General features: G+C 37.6%; 1 protein-coding gene across 2 annotated transcripts; it reads right to left on the bottom strand.

Annotated features, from left to right (window-relative positions):
- Nucleotides 1–1,858: 1,858 nt before the first annotated feature.
- Nucleotides 1,859–25,316, bottom strand: LOC121386502 (homeobox protein PKNOX2-like). 2 transcript variants are annotated; one of them, XM_041517419.1, is made up of 10 exons: nucleotides 25,229–25,316; nucleotides 22,472–22,593; nucleotides 20,223–20,318; nucleotides 19,072–19,243; nucleotides 14,195–14,557; nucleotides 12,857–12,977; nucleotides 11,787–11,944; nucleotides 10,034–10,110; nucleotides 7,935–8,197; nucleotides 1,859–2,391 (listed from the first exon to the last, which is right to left on the bottom strand). In XM_041517419.1, exons 2-10 carry the CDS (start codon nucleotides 22,570–22,572, stop codon nucleotides 2,231–2,233), a joined length of 1,512 nt encoding a protein of 503 aa, XP_041373353.1. In that variant the 5' UTR covers nucleotides 22,573–22,593; nucleotides 25,229–25,316; the 3' UTR covers nucleotides 1,859–2,230. The 2 variants fall into 2 exon arrangements, with proteins under 2 accessions (XP_041373353.1, XP_041373354.1); XM_041517420.1 differs by lacking the exon at nucleotides 25,229–25,316 and adding an exon at nucleotides 24,917–25,071.
- Between the last annotated feature and the right edge of the window lie 1,143 nt (nucleotides 25,317–26,459).

Raw genomic sequence — 26,459 nt, 5'->3', positions numbered from 1 at the left:
TGCCAGTAGGAACACTTTATACCAACACTACTACAATTGCATATCAACAAAATAAGCAAGTCCTGAGAAAAACAAATCCTAGGCTCACAATGACACCAGCAAGTGGAGATGCGACAGCAATTATATACTAATTTTCACCTTTCTACTATATCAGATATAATACATATATATATATACTGGCATCGGACTACAGGCTGGTAGGTACAGTATTCACAGCCCAGTACCAGCTCCAACCCAGAGCCAGTTCTTGAGGGTTCAATGTAAGGCCACTACACCCTATTCTTTCTCATTAACCACTAAACAACTAACCCACTGTCCTGGACAGACAGCCCAGATTGCTGACGTGTGTGCCAAGGACAGCATGCTTGAACCTTAATTGGATATAAGCATGAAAATAAGTTGAAAGAATAGATATAGGCTGAGCTCGTGATTCCATTGTGTTTTAATTATATAATGCTCTGAAATACATCTTCTTCACACACTGTTCCAAACCCTTCACTTCCCCCATGCTGTCTCATTTCTGGCAGGCTATATGTTTTCTTAGCTGGCCATATTGTTTTTGGCCTGATATTTTTAAACAAGAGTACCGGTGAGGTACATGATAAGCCCATCAGGAGTTTGATGGAAAACCATATCTATATTAATGAATATGTTACGGGTATGATTCAATTCTAATTATGTGAAGGCGCACTTATGATCCATTTTATTTTTATTGTGTAGCCTTAAAGGGACGTTCCTGAGTTTGCTACATTGTTAAGATGTTTCCAACTAATAACATATTTCTATGATTAAACTTACATATTAAATATATTTTCTTGTTTAGAATATCGGTGTATATTCAATGTGTTTCTGGTCACCTCAGTATTTGTAAGAAGCCCAAACTGGATTTTGTCTTCAAATAATTTCGTAGGTAAGAAAAAATTATTTTTTAGGAAATAAAATGAAACCTAGTACAAATATTAGAACAATCAGAAACACGTTTAATATACAGCCACTAACATTCTAAATAAGAAAATATATTTAATATGTAAGTTTAATCGTAGAAACATTTTATTAGTCGATAACATCTTTAAAAATTGCAGCAAACTCAGGAATGTCCCTTTAAATTATTTTCAACAGAAAGCCTGCTGCCCTAGGATTTATAGCTTTTGAGAAACTGATCTAAACACGAAACTTCAGACCTCATCACCGCCTCTTTTTACTTTATAAAGGCGAGACAAAAAAAAAACCATGTTTCAAAGGGACATATTCTAGTTTTTAAACACTACTGAAATCATACTTTACTTAGATTTTATTGTTTAGATTATCCATTTCCATACATTTGAAGTGTTTTTGGTCAACCTGTTGTTTTTAATATCACATAATGCATTTCTCGTATTTTTAAAAACGCACATGCATCTGAGAAGTAACAGCTATGGAGCCCAGTTTTAGTCTATTTTTAGAGGGTATTTCACCATTTCAGTCACAGTCATGTTTCACTCATTTATAACTTTATCCAACTGTGTTACAGGTTTGTAGACTAACTGAACTTAGTGTTAATTTTCACGGGTTGAAACTAGGGCATGTCTCTTTAAAGGCACAGTCCCGAGTTTACAACCATTGTAAAATGTTTCCAACCAATAGAGCTTTTGATGATGTAACAGACAAATTAAATACATTTTCTTATTTACAATATCAGTGTCTGTATTTACAAAGTGTTTGTTGTTGTCCTAATGCTTGTAGTAGTTTAATCCAAACCAGATTTTACCTCCCAATAAATATGTACCTATGAAAATATATATATCACAAATTAAAGTAAAAACTGAGTGCTACAAACATTGGTATACGACCACAAACACATTTGATATGCTGACACTGGTATTCTAAAAAAAAAAAAAAAAAAAATGTATTTAGTATGAAATAGTAGTCACAAACAAGGCTCTGTTATCGCAAACAGCTTACAATGACTGCAGACTCAGGACAGTCCCTTTAATAGAGGGTGGGGAGGATATCATGGGTTCCCCCAAACTCACACAAACACACACACTTATCCTCTTCATACAGCCTTGACATCCCACATATTTCTCTGGTAACATATGGTAATGGAGCTTCCTTCCAGTACACCAAATGTTTAGGGCATACTGAAGCAGGACGGCACTATAGAGTGCTATATACTATCACCCATGTCCGCTGGTCGATGGCAGGGCATCGGATTGTGAAGAAAAAACACATATGCAGTCATCACTACAGTTCATCCTTCATCGGAGGCACTGGATATCACTTCTTCCATTTCTGTCTTGTGAGAGACTGGCGGCATCGTCGTGGCAACCTGGGCGAGTATTGGCATGGAGCCCGACTGCAGATTGCCTAGCGTTGTGTTCACTTGTATGATCTGTCCATCAGCCGTCATCACTGTGGGGAAAAAACAGAGAAAATGAAGTAAACTTTATTTTGATTGATCTTCTGCAGGTGAGATACACTGTACACTGTATACAGTGCAGTCTCCAATTTATATTTCCCTCCGTTTTGCACACAGCACTTATCAGAAATGGTATTAAAACAGGGAATACATTAAAGGGATATTTCTGAGTTTGCTGCATTGGAAGGAAGGAAGGAAATATTTTATTTAACGACGCGCTCAACAAATTTTATTTACGGTTATATGGCGACATATATGGTTAAGGATCACATATATATTGAGAGGAAACCACTTCATGGGCTACTCTTTTCGATTAGCAGCTAGGGAATGTTTTATGTGCACCATTCCACAGACAGGGTAGTACATACCACAGCCTTTGATATACCAGTCGTGGTGCACTGGCTGGAATGAAAAAATAGACCAATGGGCCCATTGACGGGGATCGATCCCAAATCGATCAGGCATCAAGCGAGCACTTTACCACTGGGCTACGTCCCAACCCTTACAGCTGCATTGTACGGTGTTTTCGACTAATAAAATATTTTCTACGATTAAACTTACATATTGAATATGTAAGAAGCCCAAACTGGATTTTGTCTTTAAATAATTTTGTACATAAGAAAAAGAAAAAAAATTTAAGAAATAAAATAAAATTTAACCTAGTACAACTATTAGAACGATCAGAAACATGTTTAATAATATACAGCCACTAATATTTTATGCAGAAAAATATTTTTTATTACAATCGTTAGAAAGTCTCTGTTAGTCGATAACCTCTTAAAAATTGCAGCAAACTCAGGAATGTTCCTTTAATCGAGTTTTTTCGCTTGACAACAATAGTGGAATGTTGTGGTCATTTGCGGCATCGAAGAAAGATCCTCCACCTCAGTGTGACCGCTGTCAGTGTACACTGACGGTGTGCCACATTTTGGTGGAGTGTAAGCATCTGAAAGAAACTAGAAAAGATATTTTTGGTCAGAGAAATGTGATGGAATTCATTTTACAGTTTTTACGTGATACTGACTTTTATTGTAAATTTTAATTTTATCTGTCTGTGATATTTGTATTTTTGCATCTTTACACTGTTTTTTAATTTAACTGTTGAATTTTTATATTGATGTTGATCATCAATTTTTTTTTCCATTGACCATAGTTTGGCACCCGGAGCCCGGAATTGACTGTGACAGCTTAATTTGGTAATAAATTTGGTTGTTTTACCAACAATGAAATTCACAAAATATTGGAATATGAATCGAGGATCTTTTCCAAAACAAATTGTGGTCAGCAAACACAGTGATTGAGAATAATGACCATAAATACCAGACAGCTAACACCAATTGTGTAAGCAAATAAGAATTCCGTGGAATTAAAATATATATATATATTTTTTTTTTAACAACATCACTAGAGCACATTGATTTATTTTATTAAGCATCAGCAATTGGAGGTCAAACATTTGGTAATTCTGACATCTAGTATTAGTGAGGAAACACACTACATTTTTCCATTAGTATCAAGGGATCTTTTATATGCACTAACCCACAGACAGGACAGTACAAACCACGGCCTTTGATATACCGTATATCTTCGCCTATAAGTCGAATTTTTTTCACCCAAAAATTATTTTATAACTTGGGGGGTCGACTTATAAGAGGGTAAGAAAATTTCACCAAAAAATATTACTGTTTTGGGGATTATTTTACAAGTTTTATTGTTGAAGTATGCCATGTATTTATACTCAAATATGTTAATTTGACACATTTATTTTTTATAACCTATTTTTTTTTGGCATTAGAACGGTTTTGGTTATGCGAAAAGGCATGTGATCTCACTCACATGCCAAGACAACAGTCCACTTAGTTAAATTAAAAGTCATCACTAATAGCAAAAATGTAAACAATACTAACTACCTGTTGCCTGAGTTTATTTTGAAATCTGGTCACTGGCATTAATGGTTGTTCAAACAATGTTTTGTCGGTGATTAACTTCATGAATATTACTGAGCCTTAAAATAGACTGATCTCTGCAGTTCACTAGAGCAATAGGGACACACATCATTTGGTACAAAAACCAGTGTACTTTCCAGAGTTATCCTCCTTACATGTATTAATATGGCGGCAAAACGTGATACTTTTAGTTTTATCGTAGTGATCTGTTGTCAGTGTTTATAAATAAAGTTGTTGTCTGTGCACAAAACCATCTGTACAGTGCCATACAGTAACAGTCAAACAGCTTTCACTCTCTACTAAGGGAATATTTCGTTTTGATGCTATGTAATAATGATAGTTTGATTGGAATAGTCTTGATTATATTCATAATATTGCGATGTACAAAACGTGAAAACAGAAGTTTGTAAAATAATTTTCTTTTGTTCCAATATTGTACATTATTGTTCTCATGTGCTGAAAATAAGAAATATTTCAATATTTATTAGTTGTTTTTCATGGGTCGACTTATAAACGGGTCAATAAAAAAAATATGTTTTCAGGGCTTGAAATTAGGGACTCGACTTATAGCCGAGGTCGACTTACAGGCGAAGATATACGGTACCTGTTCTGGTGCACTGGCTAGAATGAGAAATAGCCCAATGGACCCACCAACAGGGATCGATCCAAAATGTACCATGCATCAAGAGAGCATTTACCACTGTGCTACATCCCACCCCCATGATCTTGTGATGCACTCAACACATTTTATTTATGGTTATATGGTGTCAGACATATGGTTAAGGACCACACAGATATTGAGAGAGGAAATCCACTGTCGCCACTTCATGGACTAGTCTTTTCAATTAGCAGCAAGGAATCTTTTATATTCACTATCCCACAGACAGGATAGCACATACCACGGCCTTTGATATACCAGTCTGATGCACTGGCTGGAACAAGAAACAGCCCAATGGGCCCACCGATGGGGATCGATCATGATCTTATGATTGCTGATGATTACAATCAGTTTGGAAAAAATTATAATTTACATCAGCACTGAAATTATGTAAGTCTGCACATGAACTCTACTAACAATACCAGAACAACAGGGCTTCTAGAATTTTTATAAAATCCACCAGCCATGTGATTTAAAAAATTGACTAGCCATTATTAAAAATTAACTAGCCCTATTTTACTTTACTTTAAGTTAATACAATTTTAAAAAACAATAGTAATAATCGGATACATGTATGTCACCTACAAAAGGAGACGGAGCTTTAAAAAACTGCAGCATTTGACATTTTTTTCACTAGTCATCAGGCATGACAATAGTAGTTATTTACTAGCCCACATTGAATATCACTAGCCATGGGAGTGGGGCTACCATAATCTAGAAGCCCTGTCAGGCATGGCAATACTAGTTATTTACTAGCCCAACATTGAATATCACTAGCCATGGGAGTGGGGCTACCATAATCTAGAAGCCCTGTCAGGCATGGCAATACTAGTTATTTACTATCCCAACATTGAATATCACTAGCCATGGGAGTGGAGATACCATAATCTAGAAGCCCTGTCAGGCATGGCAATACTAGTTATTTACTATCCCAACATTGAATATCACTAGCCATGGGAGTGGGGCTACCATAATCTAGAAGCCCTGTCTGGCATGGCAATAGTAGTTATTTACTAGCCCAACATTAAATATCACTAGCCATGGGAGTGGGGCTACCATAATCTAGAAGCCCTGTCAGGCATGGCAATACTAGTTATTTACTATCCCAACATTGAATATCACTAGCCATGGGAGTGGAGATACCATAATCTAGAAGCCCTGTCAGGCATGGCAATACTAGTTATTTACTATCCCAACATTGAATATCACTAGCCATGGGAGTGGGGCTACCATAATCTAGAAGCCCTGTCTGGCATGGCAATAGTAGTTATTTACTAGCCAACATTGAATATCACTAGCCATGGGAGAGGGGCTGCCATAATCTAGAAGCCCTGTCTGGCATGGCAATACTAGTTATTTACTATCCCAACATTGAATATCACTAGCCATGGGAGTGGGGCTACCATAATCTAGAAGCCCTGTCTGGCATGGCAATACTAGTTATTTACTAGCCCACATTGAATATCACTAGCCATGGGAGTGGGGCTACCATAATCTAGAAGCCCTGTCTGGCATGGCAATACTAGTTATTTACTAGCCCACATTGAATATCACTAGCCATGGGAGTGGGGTTACCATAATCTAGAAGCCCTGTCTGGCATGGCAATACTAGTTATTTACTAGCCAACATTGAATATCACTAGCCATGGGAGAGGGGCTGCCATAATCTAGAAGCCCTGTCTGGCATGGCAATACTAGTTATTTACTATCCCAACATTGAATATCACTAGCCATGGGAGTGGGGCTACCATAATCTAGAAGCCCTGTCTGGCATGGCAATACTAGTTATTTACTAGCCCACATTGAATATCACTAGCCATGGGAGTGGGGCTACCATAATCTAGAAGCCCTGTCTGGCATGGCAATACTAGTTATTTACTAGCCCAACAATGAATATCACTAGCCATGGGAGTGGGGCTACCATAATCTAGAAGCCGTGTCAGGCATGGCAATAGTAGTTATTTACTAGCCCACATTGAATATCACTAGCCATGGGAGTGGGGATACCATAATCTAGAAGCCCTGTCTGGCATGGCAATAGTAGTTATTTACTAGCCCACATTGAATATCACTAGCCATGGGAGTGGGGCTACTATAATCTAGAAGCCCTGTCTGGCATGGCAATAGTAGTTATTTACTAGCCCAACATTAAATATCACTAGCCATGGGAGTGGTGCTACCATAATCTAGAAGCCCTGTCTGGCATGGCAATAGTAGTTATTTACTAGCCCAACATTAAATATCACTAGCCATGGGAGTGGTGCTACCATAATCTAGAAGCCCTGTCTGGCATGGCAATAGTAGTTATTTACTAGCCCAACATTAAATATCACTAGCCATGGGAGTGGGGCTACCATAATCTAGAAGCCCTGTCTGACATGGCAATACTAGTTATTTACTATCCCAACATTGAATATCACTAGCCATGGGAGTGGGGCTACCATAATCTAGAAGCCCTGTCTGGCATGGCAATATTAGTTATTTACTAGCCCACATTGAATATCACTAGCCATGGAAGTGGGGCTACCATAATCTAGAAACCCTGTCAGGCATGGCAATACTAGTTATTTACTATCCCAACATTGAATATCACTAGCCATGGGAGTGGGGCTACCATAATCTAGAAACCCTGTCAGGCATGGCAATACTAGTTATTTACTATCCCAACATTGAATATCACTAGCCATGGGAGTGGGGCTACCATAATCTAGAAGCCCTGTCTGACATGGCAATGATAGTTATTTACTATCCCAACATTGAATATCACTAGCCATGGGAGTGGGGCTACCATAATCTAAAAGCCTTGTCTGGCATGGCAATAGTAGTTACTTACTATCCCAACATTGAGTATCACTAGCCATGGGAACGGGGCTACCATAATCTAGAAGCCCTGCAGAACACTAAAGACCACGTTACTGAGATTAGGACTTACTAGGCAACAGAATCTGTTGATTCTGAGAAATGGAAGACGCATCTATCACCTCCTTCTGAGAAGAGTTCGACAACTCCGACTCGTCCAATGAACCGTCTTGTCTCTCCACAGGGGGAGGTAACTGCGGTTGTAGGTTTGCTATACTCTCGGGCCAAAACCGTTGCTGTGGTCTCGTTTGAGGTTTCGTTTTCTTCACTTTGGTAACGTCTGGATTGCTGGCATCCAACATGGGCTGTAATATTCTTCTTCTTGCGTTAATAAACCTAAAGAATAAAGAATTTACCAAGCTTTAGATTGCACCAATAAACCTAAAGAATAAACAATTTACCAAGCTTTAGATTGCACCAATAAACCTAAAGAATAAACAATTTACCAAGCTTTAGAATGCACCAATAAACCTAAAGAATAAACAATTTACCAAGCTTTAGAATGCACCAATAAACCTAAAGAATAAACAATTTACCAAGCTTTAGATTGCACCAATAAACCTAAAGAATAAACAATTTACCAAGCTTTAGAATGCACCAATAAACCTAAAGAATAAACAATTTACCAAGCTTTAGAATGCACCAATAAACCTAAAGAATAAACAATTTACCAAGCTTTAGAATGCACCAATAAACCTAAAGAATAAACAATTTACCAAGCTTTAGAATGCACCAATAAACCTAAAGAATAAACAATTTACCAAGCTTTAGAATGCACCAATAAACCTAAAGAATAAACAATTTACCAAGCTTTAGAATGCACCAATAAACCTAAAGAATAAACAATTTATAAGCTTTAGAATGCACCAATAAACCTAAAGAATAAACAATTTACCAAGCTTTAGAATGCACCAATAAACCTAAAGAATAAACAATTTACCAAGCTTTAGAATGCACCAATAAACCTAAAGAATAAACAATTTACCAAGCTTTAGAATGCACCAATAAACCTAAAGAATAAACAATTTACCAAGCTTTAGAATGCACCAAATTTCAAGCAATAAGGAAGGAAAGAAGGAAATCTTTTTATTTGACAACGCATTCAACACATTTTATTGACAGTTATATGGTTAAGGACAACACAGAAATCTGCTGTCGAGACTTCATGGGCTACTCTTTTTCCATTAGCAGCAAGGGATGTTTTATATACACCATCCCACGGACAGGATAGTACATACCACAGCCTTTGTTACACCAGTTGTGGAGCACTGGCTGGAACGAAAAGTAGCTCAATGAGTCCACCAGTGGGGATTGAGGCAATAAATGCTATGGCCATTTTAGTACAAACAAAACCACTGAAATATTAAGCTTGAATTATATTAAAATAACGTGTAATGCATTTCTGAACATCGACAAATCAAAAGCAGCTATTAATAAGATTACTGTACACACTAAAAAACCTTGTTGTGCTTGGAACAGACAAAAATGCTTGTTGTGCCCAAATTAGTGAGATCAAACATTTTAATTTCGAAGTTAGTTTGTTGTTTTTATCAAAGAGATTGAAGGAAGAACTGTTTTATTTAACGATGCACACAACACATTTTAATTATGGTCATATGATATCAGACATATGGTTAAGGACCACAAAGATAATCGGAGAGGAAATCTACAGCTGCCATGCAATGGGCCACAGGGAACATTGTGTTCAGTATCGTGTCGCAATTCGCTACACAAGTTTCAGACATCACAATACAATTTAAAAACATTAAAACAGTAGTTGTTATAATTTACTAGAAATATTGTTTGTCCGTCTCTCTCTCCTCTCTCTCTGTCTATCTTTCCTGTCCTGTCTCACCCTCTCTCTCTCTCTCTCTCTGTCTGTCTTTCCTGTCCTGTCTCACCCTGTCCTCTGTCTCTCTATATCTTGCCCTCATTCTCACTCACTCACTCACACACACACACACACACACACACACACACACACACACACACACACACACACACACACACACACACACACACACACACACACACTCACACACACACACACTCACTCACTCACTCACTCACTCACTCACTCACTCACTCACTCACTCACTCACTCACTCACTCACTCACTCACTCACTCACTCACTCACTCACTCTCAATTGTGTTAGCTTTTTTCAACTTACCAGTTATTGACTTGAAGAAGAGTTAAATTAGTTTTTCCCGCAATTTGTCTCTTCTCGTCCTCCGTTGGGTAGGGATGCTGAAAATAAAACAAATCTAATGAAATTTGTTCTTCGTAATGACTTATTTAGAACACAACAGAAGTACAGTATAGTGTTAGTTATATGTCTGTTTAGTGCCTATAGAAAATGATATGATGCGAATTGTATATTGTATTGTTGTTGTGACGCAAAACCATTTGAAATTATAAAAACATATATTTTTAAAATGTATTTCTTCACACAATCCATCCCTTTCCATTCTCTGATCAATTCAATCAAAGTTAAAGTCTGTTTTGTTTACCAACTCCACTAGAGTACAGTGATTTAGTAATCTTCAATAAATATGAAAATTAACGCTTGTTTTGTTTAACAAACCATAATATGTCTGGAAGAGTTAGGACTTACCACGATATGTTGAAAGAGCTAGGACTTTCCATGATATGTTAAAGAGATAGGACTTACCATTATATGTTGAAAGAGCCAGGACTTTCCATATGTTAAAAGAGCCAGGACTTTCCATGACATGTTGAAAGAGCCAGGACGTACCATTATATGTTGAAAGAGCCAGGACTTACAACGATACGTTAAAAGAGCCAGGACTAACCACAATATGTTGAAAGAGCCAGGACACACCACGATATGTTGGAAGAGCCAAGACTCACCACAATATATTGAAAGCCAGGACGTACTACGATATGTTGGAAGAGCCAAGACTTACCACGATATGTTGAAAGAGCCAGGACACACCACGATATGTTGGAAGAGCCAAGACTCACCACGATATATTGAAAGCCAGGACTTACCACAATATGTTGGAAGAGCCAAGACTTACCACAATATGTACCGCCCTCGGTGGCATCGTGGTTAGGCCATCGGTCTACAGGTTGGTAGGTACTGGGTTCGGATCGCAGTCGAGGCATGGGATTTTTAATCCAGATACCGACTCCAAACCCTGAGTGAGTGCTTCGCAAGGCTCAATGGGTAAGGTGTAAACCACTTGCACCGACCAGTGATCCATAACTGGTGCAACAAAGGCCATGATAAAGATAAAAAAATCAATGTGCTCTAGTGGTGTCGTTAAATAAAACAAAAAAACTTTACTTTTACCACAATATGTTGAAAGAGCCAGGACTTACCACGATATGTTGAAAGAGCCAGGACTCACCACGATATGTTGAAAGAGCCAGGACTCACCACGATATGTTGAAAGAGCCAGGACTCACCACGATGTTGAAAGAGCCAGGACTCACCACGATATGTTAAAAGAGCCAGGACTTAACACGATATGTTAAAAGAGCTAGGACATACCACGATATGTTGAAAGAGCCAGGACGTACCACGATACGTTAAAAGAGCCAAGACTTACCACGGTATGTTGAAAGAGCCAGGACTTACCATGATATGTTGAAAGAGCCGAGACTTACCACGATATGTTGGAAGAGCCAGGACATACCACGATATGTTAAAAGAGCCAGGACTTACCACGATATGTTGAAAGAGCCAGGACTTACCACGATATGTTGAAAGAGCCAGGACTCACCACGATATGTTGGAAGAGCCAGGACTTACCACGATATGCTGGAAGAACCACGACTCACCACGATATGTTGAAAGAGCCAGGACTTGCCATGATATGTTGGATGAGCTAGGACTTACCACGATGTGTTGAAAGAGCCAGGACTCACCACTATATGTTGAAAGAGCCAAGACTTACCACAATATGTTGGAAAAGCCAGGACTTCATCACTTGAGTAGCCTGTTTAGGTAGAACGCCCCTCTTGTTCTTCTTCTTCCCTGACGAGTCGTCTTCTTCAAAAAATGCCATTGCATTCTGGGAAAGATTAGCAGTGGAGGTTGGAGGCTGAGATGTCACTAAATAAATAGAAAGTTGTCAGGGAATGAATCCGTGTTCTCATTATTTTGATTTAGCTACTTGCACCACCCTACCATCAAACATGTATTTTGTCTCCTTGTTTTTACCCATTGGGCTATTTCTCATTCCAGCCAGTGCTCCACAACTGGTGTAACAAAGGTCGTGGCATGCACTATACTGTATGTGGGATGGTGCATATAAAATATCCCTTGCTGCTAATCAAAAAGAGTTGCCTATGCAGTGGCGACAGTGGGTTTCCTCTCTCAATATCCAGGAATAACTCTGGGTGAGCAAAACATTTCGCCAAATTGTCTTTAAAAAATGCAAAACCCAGTTATTTTCCAACAAAACATCAATTATTACTTGAAATGTTTTACCAAAATTAAAATAAAATTTGCCAATTATTCCTAAAAGGCTAGCTCGAGTGACCTCTAGCTCTCCCCTAGGCTACAACATATAAACAAATGGGAGGGCTAGAGGTCACTCAAGCTGCATCAAGTCGAGCAGAAGATAACTCTCCTTAAACAAGCAATCTGAGAATACTTGTGCCGAACTAATTTTCGCAGCTCCTAAATTCAAGGGGCATAACTCTGTGAAAAATGGGTAAATTGCCATGAAAGTTAAATGTGATCTGTACCAGTACATGACAAAGCAATACACAAAATTTTATCTCGACATATTCAAGCATAGTAAATCACGTCCCCTGGTGAAGACTGGCATATGACTGCATCATACATAGAGTGGAATTAAATATTTTTTTTACACATGCAGGGCTTGAAATTGAAAAGAAAAAAATGTCCATCACACTTTATCCGGCCTCTCTCACACTAAATACCAACAGACATTTACAAGTCCCAAAACATGTAACCAGCATACTGATTTGGTAATACTGTTTCAGAAATAAAGTTCACCTGTTTGTGTAATCTGATTTGGAATAGGGGTACCGACCATCCCTATCTGGGAAAGTGGGGTGCTCCCATGTATAACTGTACTTTGTGCAACCTGCGCTTGGACCAAAGGTGCAGTCTGAATCTGAAATGAAAATGTTAGTAACGGCATAAAAAACACATGTACACAGAGATAAAAAGCATATTTTCACAGATGTCAGGGTTTTTCTTCCCAAATTTGACTTGACACCCATGGCTTTGACTTTGGGAATTTTAGTGTCGCTTTACACAAAAATTGGGAATTTTTATTTCCATGTACTTGACATGTACAATTATATTCATTTTAATAGATCTATTTTGCATTATAAGGGAAGGGGTGTTTGTCAAGAGTTACGTATCGTTTTCAAAATATATCTTTATATAATAATTTAAAAAACGGGAATTTTTTACTCCACAATCGACATTGGGTAATGTTGGGGAATGGTGCCGATTATTGGAGTCTAAAAACATAGCTGATAAAACCCTGGAGGTACCTGTAATGTTAGAAAAATCATTAACATTAATCGAAGAAAACAATATTTGTTTAAAAATTTGGCACATTTTACACCATTTGGCTATCTGGTCATACATAGGTCCTTAGGAACTAGAGGTGGTGGGTGGGTGGGGGGGGGGGGGCGGGGGTTGTGGGAGAGGCATGTGTCCACCACTCATGGATTAAAAAAAAAAAAAAAAAATTGTCCTACTCTATACAAATCTGGCTTGTGCCTATCCTCATGTAGAGGCTGCATCCTGCACTAGAGATTGTGCCCCCTCCCCCACCCCCAGATATAGTTCCTACGGATCTGATATATGCAATCTCTTTAAATTACCTGTATGTGATGTGATTTTATATATTTTCCAAATCATAATGCCCTCACATTCTATACAGACATAGTTATTGGTTAGTAAAATGCTAAATCATCCAATAATATTGTATGTTATACTATTGTATGAAATTGGCTTAGTGTACAAATATTTTTTTAAAACTTACACATTTTCCCTTTTGTATGTGACCACTAGTGTAATGAATAATAAACATATTGCCATTTTGGAAATTGCATACAAAAGATGACGTATTGCTGCTAATTAAGACTACGAGTCAAGATTACCAAATGTTCGACATCCAGTAGCCAATCATCAATAAATCAATGTGCTCTAGTGGTTTTGTTAACAAGGTGGACACATGTGCCCATAACTTGTTCTGAATGTGCACATTAAAACCTATGATCTGACCTGGAGTCGGGCTCATTACACATACCATGTGGCATTATTATTATTGTTATTATCATAATTTTTGTTTTTCCTTTCAATAGCACAACAAACCTGGATAGGCTGAGCCACAATGCCCTGCGGCGTATGAACCATCTGGTAGACCGTGTTGCCCGACACGATCTGTCCCTGGTTAATCGTTGCCATGGAAACTGTGGGCTGCGGCAGCGTCTGCTGTAGGACTACGTTTCCGTTGACCCCTGACCCCATGACCTGTGACATCTGCATGGGGGAGGGGCCGGGAGTTGTGGGTGTGTCGGAGTCCGAATCATACTGGTTGTCGATGCGCAACAGGTTCTCGCTGTGGAGTTTCCCCTTCAGACAGGCAATGTAGCGCGTACAAAAGTCTTTACACAACTCTGTCACTTTCTCGAGTTCCAGCAAGTGTATTCGTAACACCTGTATTGCATTAACCATCTGAGAGAGAGAGAGAGAGAGAGAGAGAAAGAATAAAAGAATTATTAAAATATCTACGAGACTTACAGGATATTGTCTGCCAGAGATTTCTGTAATAAAAATCTATTTAAAACATTAATTGTTCTTTCTTTTATGCAAAAATTGATCTTAAACTGTTGCTTGATGACCTCAGATCACAAACTCGCATTAATATGACATCACATTTTTAATAATGTAATACTACCCATGTTAAACGCAATGAAGTCACAGCCTATACAAGATACATTTTCACTGCACGGGTGTAGAAAGGCACCAAAAGGTTGGGGGCACACACACACACACATATATAAGAAATAAAAACCATAGCTGCTGCTAAAATGTAGGGTGGCACAAGCCCCCCTGTACCTTCCCACCCCCCATTTCCTACACCAGTGCTCTGTATTGGTTGACATCATGGAATGGGTCTATCTTGCATAGCTGGGAGAATAAGAGAATCCATTGTTGCCAGTCATGTAGGACAGAAAAATGTACACCCAAGGTGGTGGTAATTTTGTCCCAGGGTCCAAATTTCCACCACCGACGGTGTACTCGTTTCTATCCCACACGACTGCCAAGAGTTTCTGCCAGGAAGAAATATTTGGGTATGGCACTAATGAATTGAATATTTGCAATGTGTGTGCTGAATGCAATTGCAGTTGCCAGGGGGTTTGGGGTCCTCCATCAGAAAGAAAACGGGTTAGGTTTTAAAAAAAATCATAATTGTGTCAAAAAGGTTATCTTAAAAATATAAAATTTGGGTACGGCGCCATACCAGTTTTATCCTCGGACAGAAACCCTGCCTGCATATGATGATGACTGCTTTTTCTATCATCCATTCAGTAAATAAACTATTATTTTACACAACAAACATAAACTGTTGAACAAAGGCCCATTTTTATTTAACTGTTTAATTAAAACTACATTATCGTATTTACTGTTTGTTAAAAGTAAAATTTAATGCTACAATTTTACAGAAATAACTTTTATAAGACAGGTTTTAATCACAAAATACCAATCTGAAACTGATACCATATAACCACAGACATAACAGAGTTCGTTCCCTTGTTAAACATAATCATGGTTCTGTTCATGAAAGATATTTTCTATAGCTGTTTCATTGTATTTATATTGTAAGTTATAACTCTTACCTATATACTTAAAGAGACGTGCCCTAGTTTTTAAACACTACAGCATATTTTTCACTATTAGAGTCTTTCTGTTTTTTAACCACTGTAATCAGATTTTACTTGTATTTTAGTGTTCATATCATCCATTTCGGAACTGTTTCAGATCATCATGGTGTTTGCAATTCCGCAAATGGTATTTTCTGAGAAGTAATGGTTATGACGGTGAGCTTTTGTCTACACCGTAATGGCTTCTCCCCATTTCAACATCACAGACTCATGTTCCGCTCTATCGTCAGGGGTGGTGCAGGTGGTACGGCTGTTAAGGCCATGGCCATACCACTTTAAAAAAAAATTTGTGTTATCTTTTTTGTATCTGTGAAAATGTCCTTCACAGGTGAATTTGCAAGGAGTGTTTGAGGGCAGTTTCACGGGAAAGGTTGCACTGCTCGTTGATTGGAATAAAATTTTCATAACTTTAAAATTTAAAGCTCTATTCTACTGAAATTTTATAGGTACCTGTGTGAATGGTATAGCAACCTACAAACCAAATTTTATTGCAATAACTTGATTTTTCATCAAGTAGTGAATATTTATATATCAAAATAACACATTTACGAGTCTCATTTGCATTTTTGCATTATTCCATCACTATTTTAATAATAATGTAATGTGAAATAGATACTTTTATTTTTATTTATTTGAATACTAGACCACTGGTAAAAAAAAATTATCAACCATATCAAAACTGGATGTTGTGTTATAAATTTATAGTATTTTAAAGAACTAACCCGGTTTTCCATTAAAAAAAATTGAAGACGTCCTGTTATGAACATTGACCTATAAATAATTCAAATAACATTTTACAACAATTATTTTTGTATTAATTACTATAATCACAATAGATAGACACCTACAGTTGTGACAAGAAAAAAAATCGATGTAACTTTGTTATTTACTTTGAGATATTTATTGTAACATAGAGCCTAAAAATTTCCGTTAAAAAATGTCCCCTCCTAAACATGGGTCAAATAAATATATACAGGCAGGTTACAAAACTTTAATCATGTAGTACATGCATAATAGCCTGCAAAAACTAATTTGTATAATTATTGTGTTTGTGTGAATTGTAGTTCTGTAAATACACAAGATTTTGCATGTTAAACAAAATGTCCCCTCCTAAACACAATTTTAACATGTATATTTAAACATCTTTTTGCAAAGTGCTTTCATTACATTATCAATATATTTACTTGAATGGATACAAAATACAATTCTATACCAATTTCATAATATATATGAAGTTTGTTTGATCGATTTTTTGTAAAAGGGTTGTGAGATATGATGCATTATTGAGATAATTAATAAAAAAATAAAAAAAATAAAAAAAACATGCTTATATGTATGATTTAAATTTATTTAAAATTAACTATTAATTCACTGATGCAGTAATAATTTTATGTCACAATGTTCAAGTTCCAGAAAGGACATTTTACAACATGTTAAAGCTGAGCAGATTTGATATTGATATGTCTGGCTATGTACATGTGATTTGTATGGAAGTCTCAGACATTTGTTGACAATCTGCAGGTGTTAGTGGGGTTTGACTGAGAGATGTCAGCTTTGTTTATTATTCTGTCACACTTGGAAAGTTGTGCAGTGATCAATTTTGGTTCTTTATTCTGCCATGCGTATAAATACAGTCAAACTGTGTTAAACATTCACCATAAGGAGGACATGTATCAACTTGGCCTTTTAACACAGGTGGCTGTTTAATACAGGTGGCTGCTTAATGCAGGTCAGTTCATATTATTACAGAATCTGATGTGTTTTTTAAGAATACTGTTTACTACGACAAGGGTTATTACATTGGACGAATAACCAATACACAATCAGGGCTTCTAGAATTTTTTATAAAATGCACTAGCCATGGGATCAGTGATTTTTAAAAATGTACTAGCCACAATTAAAAATTCACTAGCCCTACTTTACTTTAAGTTAATATAATTTTACTAAATAATAGTAATAATCAGATATAACACCTAAAGAGGGCGATAGAGCTCAAAAACACTAACATTGGGAGATGGAATGGGGGCAGGATATTCATATTTACAAAATAGACTTAAACTGCAACATTTGACCAGAAATAATTCACTAGTCATCGGGCATGGCAATAGTAGTTATTTACTAGCCCAACCTTGAATATCACTAGCCATGGGAGTGGGACTACCATAATCTAGAACTCCTGGCAATGCACGTGTCAAGTGCTTGAAGGTGATCATATTTGTATGAAATTCCTTCATGAGTGTAAAGTGACATCAACATTTAAATGGCCACGGACAAGGTCCTCCCAGACTGTCGGAGTGAAGTGCTTAGAAAGTCGTTTCATCTTTCTTGGGCTTTTAACAGTTGAAGAACATGAGCCTTTTATTCTGCCACAGTTGTAGGACGTAAAATCCAAATATTACAAAATAAAGCTGGCAAATAAGGACATTACAAGCTAAGTAGATTGTGTCTTGTATGCAGCAGTGTGCATATGAATGACAGGTAATCTTTCAATGTTAATTATCTAATTACACCATTACATGCAGATTCATATCAAATATTATTTCCTAATACAATTATGAATAAAAAAAAATTAAAAAGATTAAGAGCCGTCTGTTTATTTAACTGAAATCTAAATGTTAAAAAAAAAAAGTCCCCTCCTAAACGAAATTGCCATTTTCACACTGCATTGTTTAAAAGCTTATATTACTGCTAATACTAATGCAATCAAAATTATTTTTTAACTAGTATTCTAAAAAACATATTGAAATTTCTTTTCTAATTCAGTTATAGACATTCTGTTTGAATATTAGTATTTAATGGTTTCTGTTTAACTAAAATCATTTTTAAATAGAAGAATATTGCTAAAATATTACCAAAAATCATCAGAAAACTTAAAATCCTTGGCCTTATTAATGAAAACATAGTTACTCTTAACAGTTTCCTATTTAAAAAACCCACCTCAGTTTATCTTTAGAAATGTATCACATAAAAGCTTATGATTATGCAGTACCTATGTGTCCTCATATTTTTATGCTGTGCATGTAATCATATCACTGATTATTTTATAAACCGTAACAGCTGTAGGTCCAATTTTTTATAAAACATTTCACTAGTCATATTGCTTTTTAAAAATATTTTTTTTATAGAAGGTTGCATAGTTAATTTTTGGGTCCCAGTGAGACTCTTTATGCAACCTTTCCCCATGAAACTGCCCTTGACAACCTCGAGCCCTACCACTATTTTTTACACTGTGCCGCGCCTGATTGTAACTTATTTATCTCAAAATGTTAAAGTCGTAGCTGCAGCATATTACAATACTCATACCAAACCATTCAGGTCTGCATCATCACTGAAGAACGGTTTCCGCTCGGATTCCTGGTGGCGAACAAACGCCTGAATGTCAACATCAAAACTGTCGGAAGACGGGCAGTCGGAAGACAGCGATGCTTGTTCACACTTCTCAAACAACAGCGCCATCAGCGGGAACAATGGGTGTCTACAAAACACAAACATTTCTTTTTGTTTAACAACACCACTAGAGCAAATTTATTTATTAATCATCGGCTATTGGATGTCAAACATTTGGTAATTTTGACATATAGTCTCTTTTTCCATTAGTAGCAAGGGGTCTTTTATATGCATCAGGGGCGAGACATAGCCTAGTGGTAAAGCATTCGCCCATGAAGTGGCGACAGCGGTTTTCCTCTCTCAATATCTGTATGGTCCTTAACCATATGTCTGACGTCATATAATCGTAAATAAAATGTATTGAGTGTGTCGTTAAATAAAACAGTTCCTTCCTTCCTTTATATGCACCATTCCACAGACAGGATAGCACACACCACTGCCTTTGATATATACAAGTCGTGGTGCACTGGCTGGAACGAGAAATAGCCCAATGGGTCCACTGATGGGGATCGATCCTAAATCGATGGTGCATTAAGCGAATGCTCTACCACTTGGCTACATCCCGTCTCAGAGTACTGCTCTCTGTATAATGTATTTTCAAGGATCAATCAATCAATCAATCAATCAATGTTTAATTACACCTCAGCACAGAAATAAACATCTGCTATCAATTGGGTGTCCACAAAAGGTAGGTATATGAATAAAGACTAACGGTACACTAATTAAAATAATACTTTTAGGGGTTTTTTTACCAAAAATAGTGGTCTATACGCAGCTGGGACCCAATTAACTAAAACTCTCACAACTTTGTGGTCTTGCAATGCAAGCCAAAACGACTTGCAAAGATGATGTGAGGTACCAAGGTGGGTTGTGACACTAAACAAGTTGGGGTCTTAACGTCTGTTGCATGATTTCGTTTTTGAAATCAGATTGGGTCCAAAATATTATGGCGACTTCCAACTTCTCAATACTGCTAATAACTCAGCAACTCGAGCCACATTTCGTAAAAAAACCCAAATCATTTTAAAGGCAATATTAGGGCCTGGTAAATATTAATTATGTTCAACCTGTAAATGGATTGTTTGAAGTTTTCTGTCTGTTCAGTCTCGGCGTCAGCTGAACCCACCGTTCCGGTAGCTACAGTTATCACTGTCGAACCAACACTACAACAAAAATCAATCAATCAATCAATGTTTAATGACACCACAGCACAAAACATTCAAATCAGCTATTAGATGTCAAATCAGCTATTAGATGTCAAATCAGCTATTAGATGTCAAACAAAAGGTTAGGAGCTGAATATGATTATTTACATCAGGGTTCATACACTTAAAACATTTTCATTTTCCAGGACTTTTTAAGCACCATTTTGGTTCATTTTCCAGGACTTTTTTACATTTTTACAAGAGTCTGAATATATTACCTGGAAAGGATTTTTTTAACGACACACCAGTAAACTGTATATTCAGTGGTTGTTATGTCTCAAACATAAGCTACACCTAATCTACATTTTTGTAGATATATCACATGGATGCTAAAGTTGTAAAAATACATAAATAAAAAAATATTGTAGTGTACAGATTTGTTTTGACTGTGTGTGCGGGTGTGCATGCATCTGTCTATATATATATAAGCATGTAAAACCACAGGGTAAAGAACTGAAAAAAAAATTCAATACAATACACAAATGAAGACAAATAGGATTTAAAATGATGTATTGAAATGAAATGTTTTTAAAAAATACTAAATCCACCATTTGACTTTTGGTTTAATACCATTCTTATGAATTGTGTGTAGGTTTTTAAAAGTGGAATTTGAAAAGAATGTTATTGTAATCAATCATACTTTAAAAATTAATTCCAAAAATATCAAATATGAAAATTTACAACTGAGTTATCTCCCTTCCCCTAGCTTTATGATGGGAGTAATTTCTGGAATGAATGAACATAAGTTTTAATTATTGTCTTTAAAAAAAACATTAAAATGATCAAAAAATTCTGTCATCCCAGGCCTGGCATTTAATGACAATACAAATTTCATAATTTACCAAGAATTCCATGATCTGTTTGTTTTCTTTAGCACCACTGTAGAACACATTGATTTATTAATCATTGGCTATTGGATAACGAACTGACTTCCGGTTAACTAAGATTTTGAAATATTGTCCCATGGGGTGGTCCCTCCTTCCACCCACCCCAAACCCTTTTCCTGTCCTGAATGGAGGACTTTGCTAAATGTTTATGTGAGTTTTACTTAGGTAACCATTTGTTCTCAAAACCGATCAGTTAGGCCTACACTTGATCGAGACTATGATTCTGTGCAACATTGGTGCTTCAAAAAACAACCTGATTTTCACTTTCATTACTGATATATGGTACTTTTAATGTTAGAATGCAATTGTTCACCACGTAACCGATTGGCGATTCTCGTTAATTTAAAGTTGCATAACTGACAAGCGAACAGAACAATGGTTCTCGTGAAATATTGTGCCCTGCGCCCACGCTAGCAAGTACAAGAGAACAGTAGCAGCAGCCCTTCTGGGGTCAGTAGCATTTGTGGTGATAATGAATTCTGAATGTCCCACAGGGTGAAGTCAAAAAATTTAAAGATTGTGCAATTTTCGACAGGTAAATTTGGCGCATAATTTGAAACCATTCATCAAAAGAAAAAATTGGAGCTAGCGAGTAATTTTCATTTAGTTTGCCAAATTCATTGCATTTTATTTTAACCACTGTACCACCAAGGCTGGACATTTGCCAAATAGCAGTGTTCGAGATTAACGATATCCCAGGGATACCAAAATTTAATTTTGGATACCAGACTTCAAGAACCCTGTATCCCACCGGAATACCATATAATGTTGTTGGTTTTTTTAATCCTGTTTTTATTTTTCGTTGAAACAATGAAAGTCATCATTTACTGGTGAAGTTAAGTAACAGTATTTTCGAGCTCGTACCCAGTCTAATGCTATGCCACAACAAGATACCCCCCAAATTATAACCAGTATAATGCTACACTGGAGCAATAGCAGCGTTGCAATAGACAGGGAATGAGAACAGTGCCGTCCAAGTTTGTCACGATGTTATTTATGAATATCATTTAAGTGGGATACTGGGATACCAGATTTTTAAATGTTAGTATCCAACTGGGATACTGCCCAAAATGTTTAATCTCGAACACTGAATAGTAGTACATTACTGTTGTTATACAATCACACTTTGTATAACAAGCTCAGCTATGTACACACGTCCTGGACAAGCGTGCTTGAACAGTTCTCTGATGGAAGCATGCCAAAAATACCCACACATACACGTACCTGGCAACATCTACATTAGAGGAGGAACACGAAGTAATCGGCTGGCCGTGTGTTAGCATGTGCGCCTCTTGGTATGTGGGTGGCTGTGACACGACCGACATTTTCCGCCACCACCAATTGCACTACAACAAAAACAAATATTAATGAACACAGTTACTAATATAAATGCAGGCCTAGTTCTGGCACTGACCAAATGTTTCCACTACGAATTTTAAAAACATTTTATTTTCATTTAGCGAAATAATTTCCAGTATTAATTTATATTTTGTTACAAAATAACTGGGGGTTTTAGTTTAATAGATAATATGGCAAAATTTGCTCCACAGCTAGCCCTGTAAATGTGTTTGTGTACAGTATATGTATTGGATGGGGAAAAAATGATAACCCTACTGAATATAGAGTTGTTTTTTAAATTTGGAGACTGTAATTTAGATATTTCATACTTCATTACTATGCATTTATGCCACCTTCAGTGAAAATGTGAGGCCCATAGGTAATTTTAATATTGTAATAATAGCAACTGATTCAACAATGCAAGTAAAATTGCTTGTGATGTCGCTCACTTGGGTCAAGAACAGTGGCGTAACGTGGGTTGCCAGCATCCGGGGCAAGGCAAGTATTGTGCCTCCAAACCAGTAGACCTTTAGGACTCCCTGAGTCCCTTCCACCATGGGCGTAGCCCCCCCCCCCCCCACCCCCGCTGAAGCAAATGGTCTGCTTTCAGAAGTAAAACATATAGGTGTATACATATGGAGTTTCTGGTGGTGCAAATACAAAATAGAAAAAGGTCCACTTGGTACATATTCGAAACCCCCCAGGTCCAGATCACGCTAAGCCCCTGCTTCCACCAGTTCAGAATTTTAGGCCAGGGCAACCGCCCAAGTGGCCCCGCCCACGCTACGCCACTGATCAAGAATTAAATAGTAGTTTAATGCTAGAGATCAAGTGTTAAGTTTAAAGCAAAGTGCTGTTAATTAGAGGTGCATGTGCAGAAGGGGGGGGGGGGGGGGGGACGAGGGCACATTCAGCGGTTGAAAAAAAAAACCAAGCCTAATTTTGTGTAACATCAGGGGTAGCTTTGGCAGTCACCAAATTCCCCAATTGCAAATTTTCAGAACAATTGGCTAAAAAAATAATAATTTGTCAAAAGAATTTCAAGTATTACTTGATATTTTGTTACAAAATAAATGAGTATCTATAAAATTTGACCAGCCTCGGTGGCATCATGGTTAGACCATCGGTCTACAGACTGGTAGGTACTGGGTTCGGATCCCAGTCGAGGCAAGGGATTTTTAATCCAGATACCAACTCCAAACCCCGAGTGAGTGCTCCGCAAGGCTCAATGGGTAGGTGTAAACCACTTGCACCAACCAGTGATCCATAACTGGTTCAACAAAGGCCATGGTTTGTGCTATCCTGCCTGTGGGAAGCGCAAATAAAATATCCCTTGCTGCTAATCGGAAAGAGTAGCTCATGTAGTGGCGACAGCGGGTTTCCTCTCAAAATCTGTGTGGTCCTTAACCATATGTCTGACGCCATATAACCGTAAATAAAATGTGTTGAGTGCATCATTAAATAAAACATTTCTTTCTTTCTATAAAATTTGGTAGTTTTATATATAACTTGGCAACATTTTCTGCTGATCCAGAGCTAGTCCCGAACATTATTGTTGAACATCAATTATTATCGATTATTGGAACATCAATTATTATCGATCATTGGAACATCATATCACTAACCATATGTACGGTTTACGGTTGTGTCACTTGTCAAATCCCACCCATCTTTACCACCACCCATCTTTACCACTGATGTAATTTGACTAATATTTGGTTTTGATTGTACTTTTGTTTATTACCTGTACATTCAATTAAAAACAAAATCATCTGTAAGTGTAATGCAAAAACTGACCCCGACTTTCTGTGCTTAATTTATAGATACATACACTTTTTATTATTATTATTTAAAATGGCACATTGTTTTGAAAACATTATACCCCTCCCACCCCACATAACATTTTGTAAGGCAAATCAAAGCCCCCTCCCCCTTTGGGGCGTTATGTCATTGTTTATCGCAAGGAGCATATTGAATGATTTAGTTAATACTTCTTTTTTTCTACGTCCGTTTGAAGTTGCGTTTCGGATTAGTCATTGTTCAACCGCAAGCTATAGTTACAGTACCTTATAATCTTAACCCGCATCCATGCCAGACTTATTTTGCTGCCGATCATAAAAAAACCCCAACCCAGGCCAGTATTTAAACAAAGCCTTTGTTAGAAATTAAAACAAAAAATTCAATGGATTAAAGCGAATTAAATAAACGAAAATGTCTACGAAATACGGGAAGACAGTCTAGGGAACACCTAAACAACAATGTCAAGAAATGTACATTCAACATTGTTTAGTTAGCATGCGTAAATTTACGAAATTATACAAAGGGCCGTACCAACAGGCAACTTAATTGCTTCCTTGATCATATCTATAAATAGGTCATAATATTATGAAGGGAAACAAAAACCTACATTTTGTAAGTTTAATGAAAAACCTACAAGAGTCCATTATGACGCATAAAACTGGACTAAAAAAAAAAAAACCGCGCACACGTAGACGCGAGAAACAAGCAACATTCATATCGGTATACACATGGATGTGTTTGTTTACGATGGGCCTGTGTTAATGAACGTCACTAAATCAGCTGGCAAGATAAATGGAAATTGACGAACAAATCGTGAGCCTCGCTCAGTTATTGGCAGCTTACCTTCTATCAAGACACTGTCACTCTTCGTCAAAATGGCGCGCGTCAATTATCGATACTGCCCACCCAGTCACGTGACATGACGTCACGGGCACCTGCAGACAAAGCCCTAGCTGAAACTATGCGGCATTTATGACCTAGATTAGCCGTTTGTGAGCTCTTAGACTGCAGAAAATGCTATCTTCTGCAAATATTTGCTTGCCAAAAAATCTAAACTTGCATAATTATGGTTAGTTTGTCTGTTCGCGTACAACCGTCCGCATGGGGAGGCCGAGTTAATCAGTTTCAATGATTTACGACAGCAGACGTCATCCGGCCTGATTGACGACTGACACATCACCTGGGAATAGCGAGCTGCCCACTGGAATGTGACCGACAGCGGCCCGGCGTACTAAAAAGGGGTGGTTAGGCGCAGTGAGTGGCAGAGATCAAAGTGTCACGTTCCATCATGGGTTCAGCCCGCTCCGCGTTTTTCACCGCAGACGATATGCTCCGGTTGATGCGAGCACGCACTTGTCAGATTTTGGAGGATGGTAAACGCCCATCGTCTTTGCCCACGACTGTCAACAGCAGACGAAGGAAAATGCTGGGATGAATTAGCAAAAAAAAAAAAAAACGCAGATGCGTAGGGCCATATCTCAAGTGTGGTGATGGGGGTGGCAGGCCCGTAGCCAATGGGGGGGGGGGGGGGGAGAGAGGCGGTGTGTCGGTCAATCCCCTTATCGGTGGCTTTTTTTTTCAACATGACCCCTCTCAAAATCCGGGCTACGGGCCTGGGTGGTGGGGGCACAGTCTTTAGTTGAGGGGTCACAGTCTGACTCAATAATGGGAGATACACAAACCATCATTTTTCTTTATAATTAATGTTTGAAATAGGACACCCCCCTCAAGAAAATAATAAAATAAATATTTAAAAACGTGTACTTTTTTGGGGGATAGCTCCTCCATCTAATGGGGTTAGGTGGGGACTGAACAAATAGTTAAACTATGTGATTACTAGTATAAATTAAACGTTAAAACAAACAATAGAGTTACGATATATGCGATTTCCAGTGGCGTAGCGAGGGGAGTACGGGGTCCATGCCCCCCAATTAAACCTTTATTATTATTAATTATTGTATAAAATTTTATAAAATCATACAGACACACATACAGTGTAGGTTCCCCCCCCCCCCCCCCCTCCCCGTCCAATAAAATCCTGGCTACGCTAGTGGTGATTTCAATAACATGATGC

This window comes from Gigantopelta aegis, chromosome 12 (assembly GCF_016097555.1).
Source record: "Gigantopelta aegis isolate Gae_Host chromosome 12, Gae_host_genome, whole genome shotgun sequence".
Taxonomy (NCBI): domain Eukaryota; kingdom Metazoa; phylum Mollusca; class Gastropoda; order Neomphalida; family Peltospiridae; genus Gigantopelta; species Gigantopelta aegis.
Note: the sequence above shows the minus strand (reverse complement) of the source record. Positions and strands in the feature narration are given on the sequence as shown.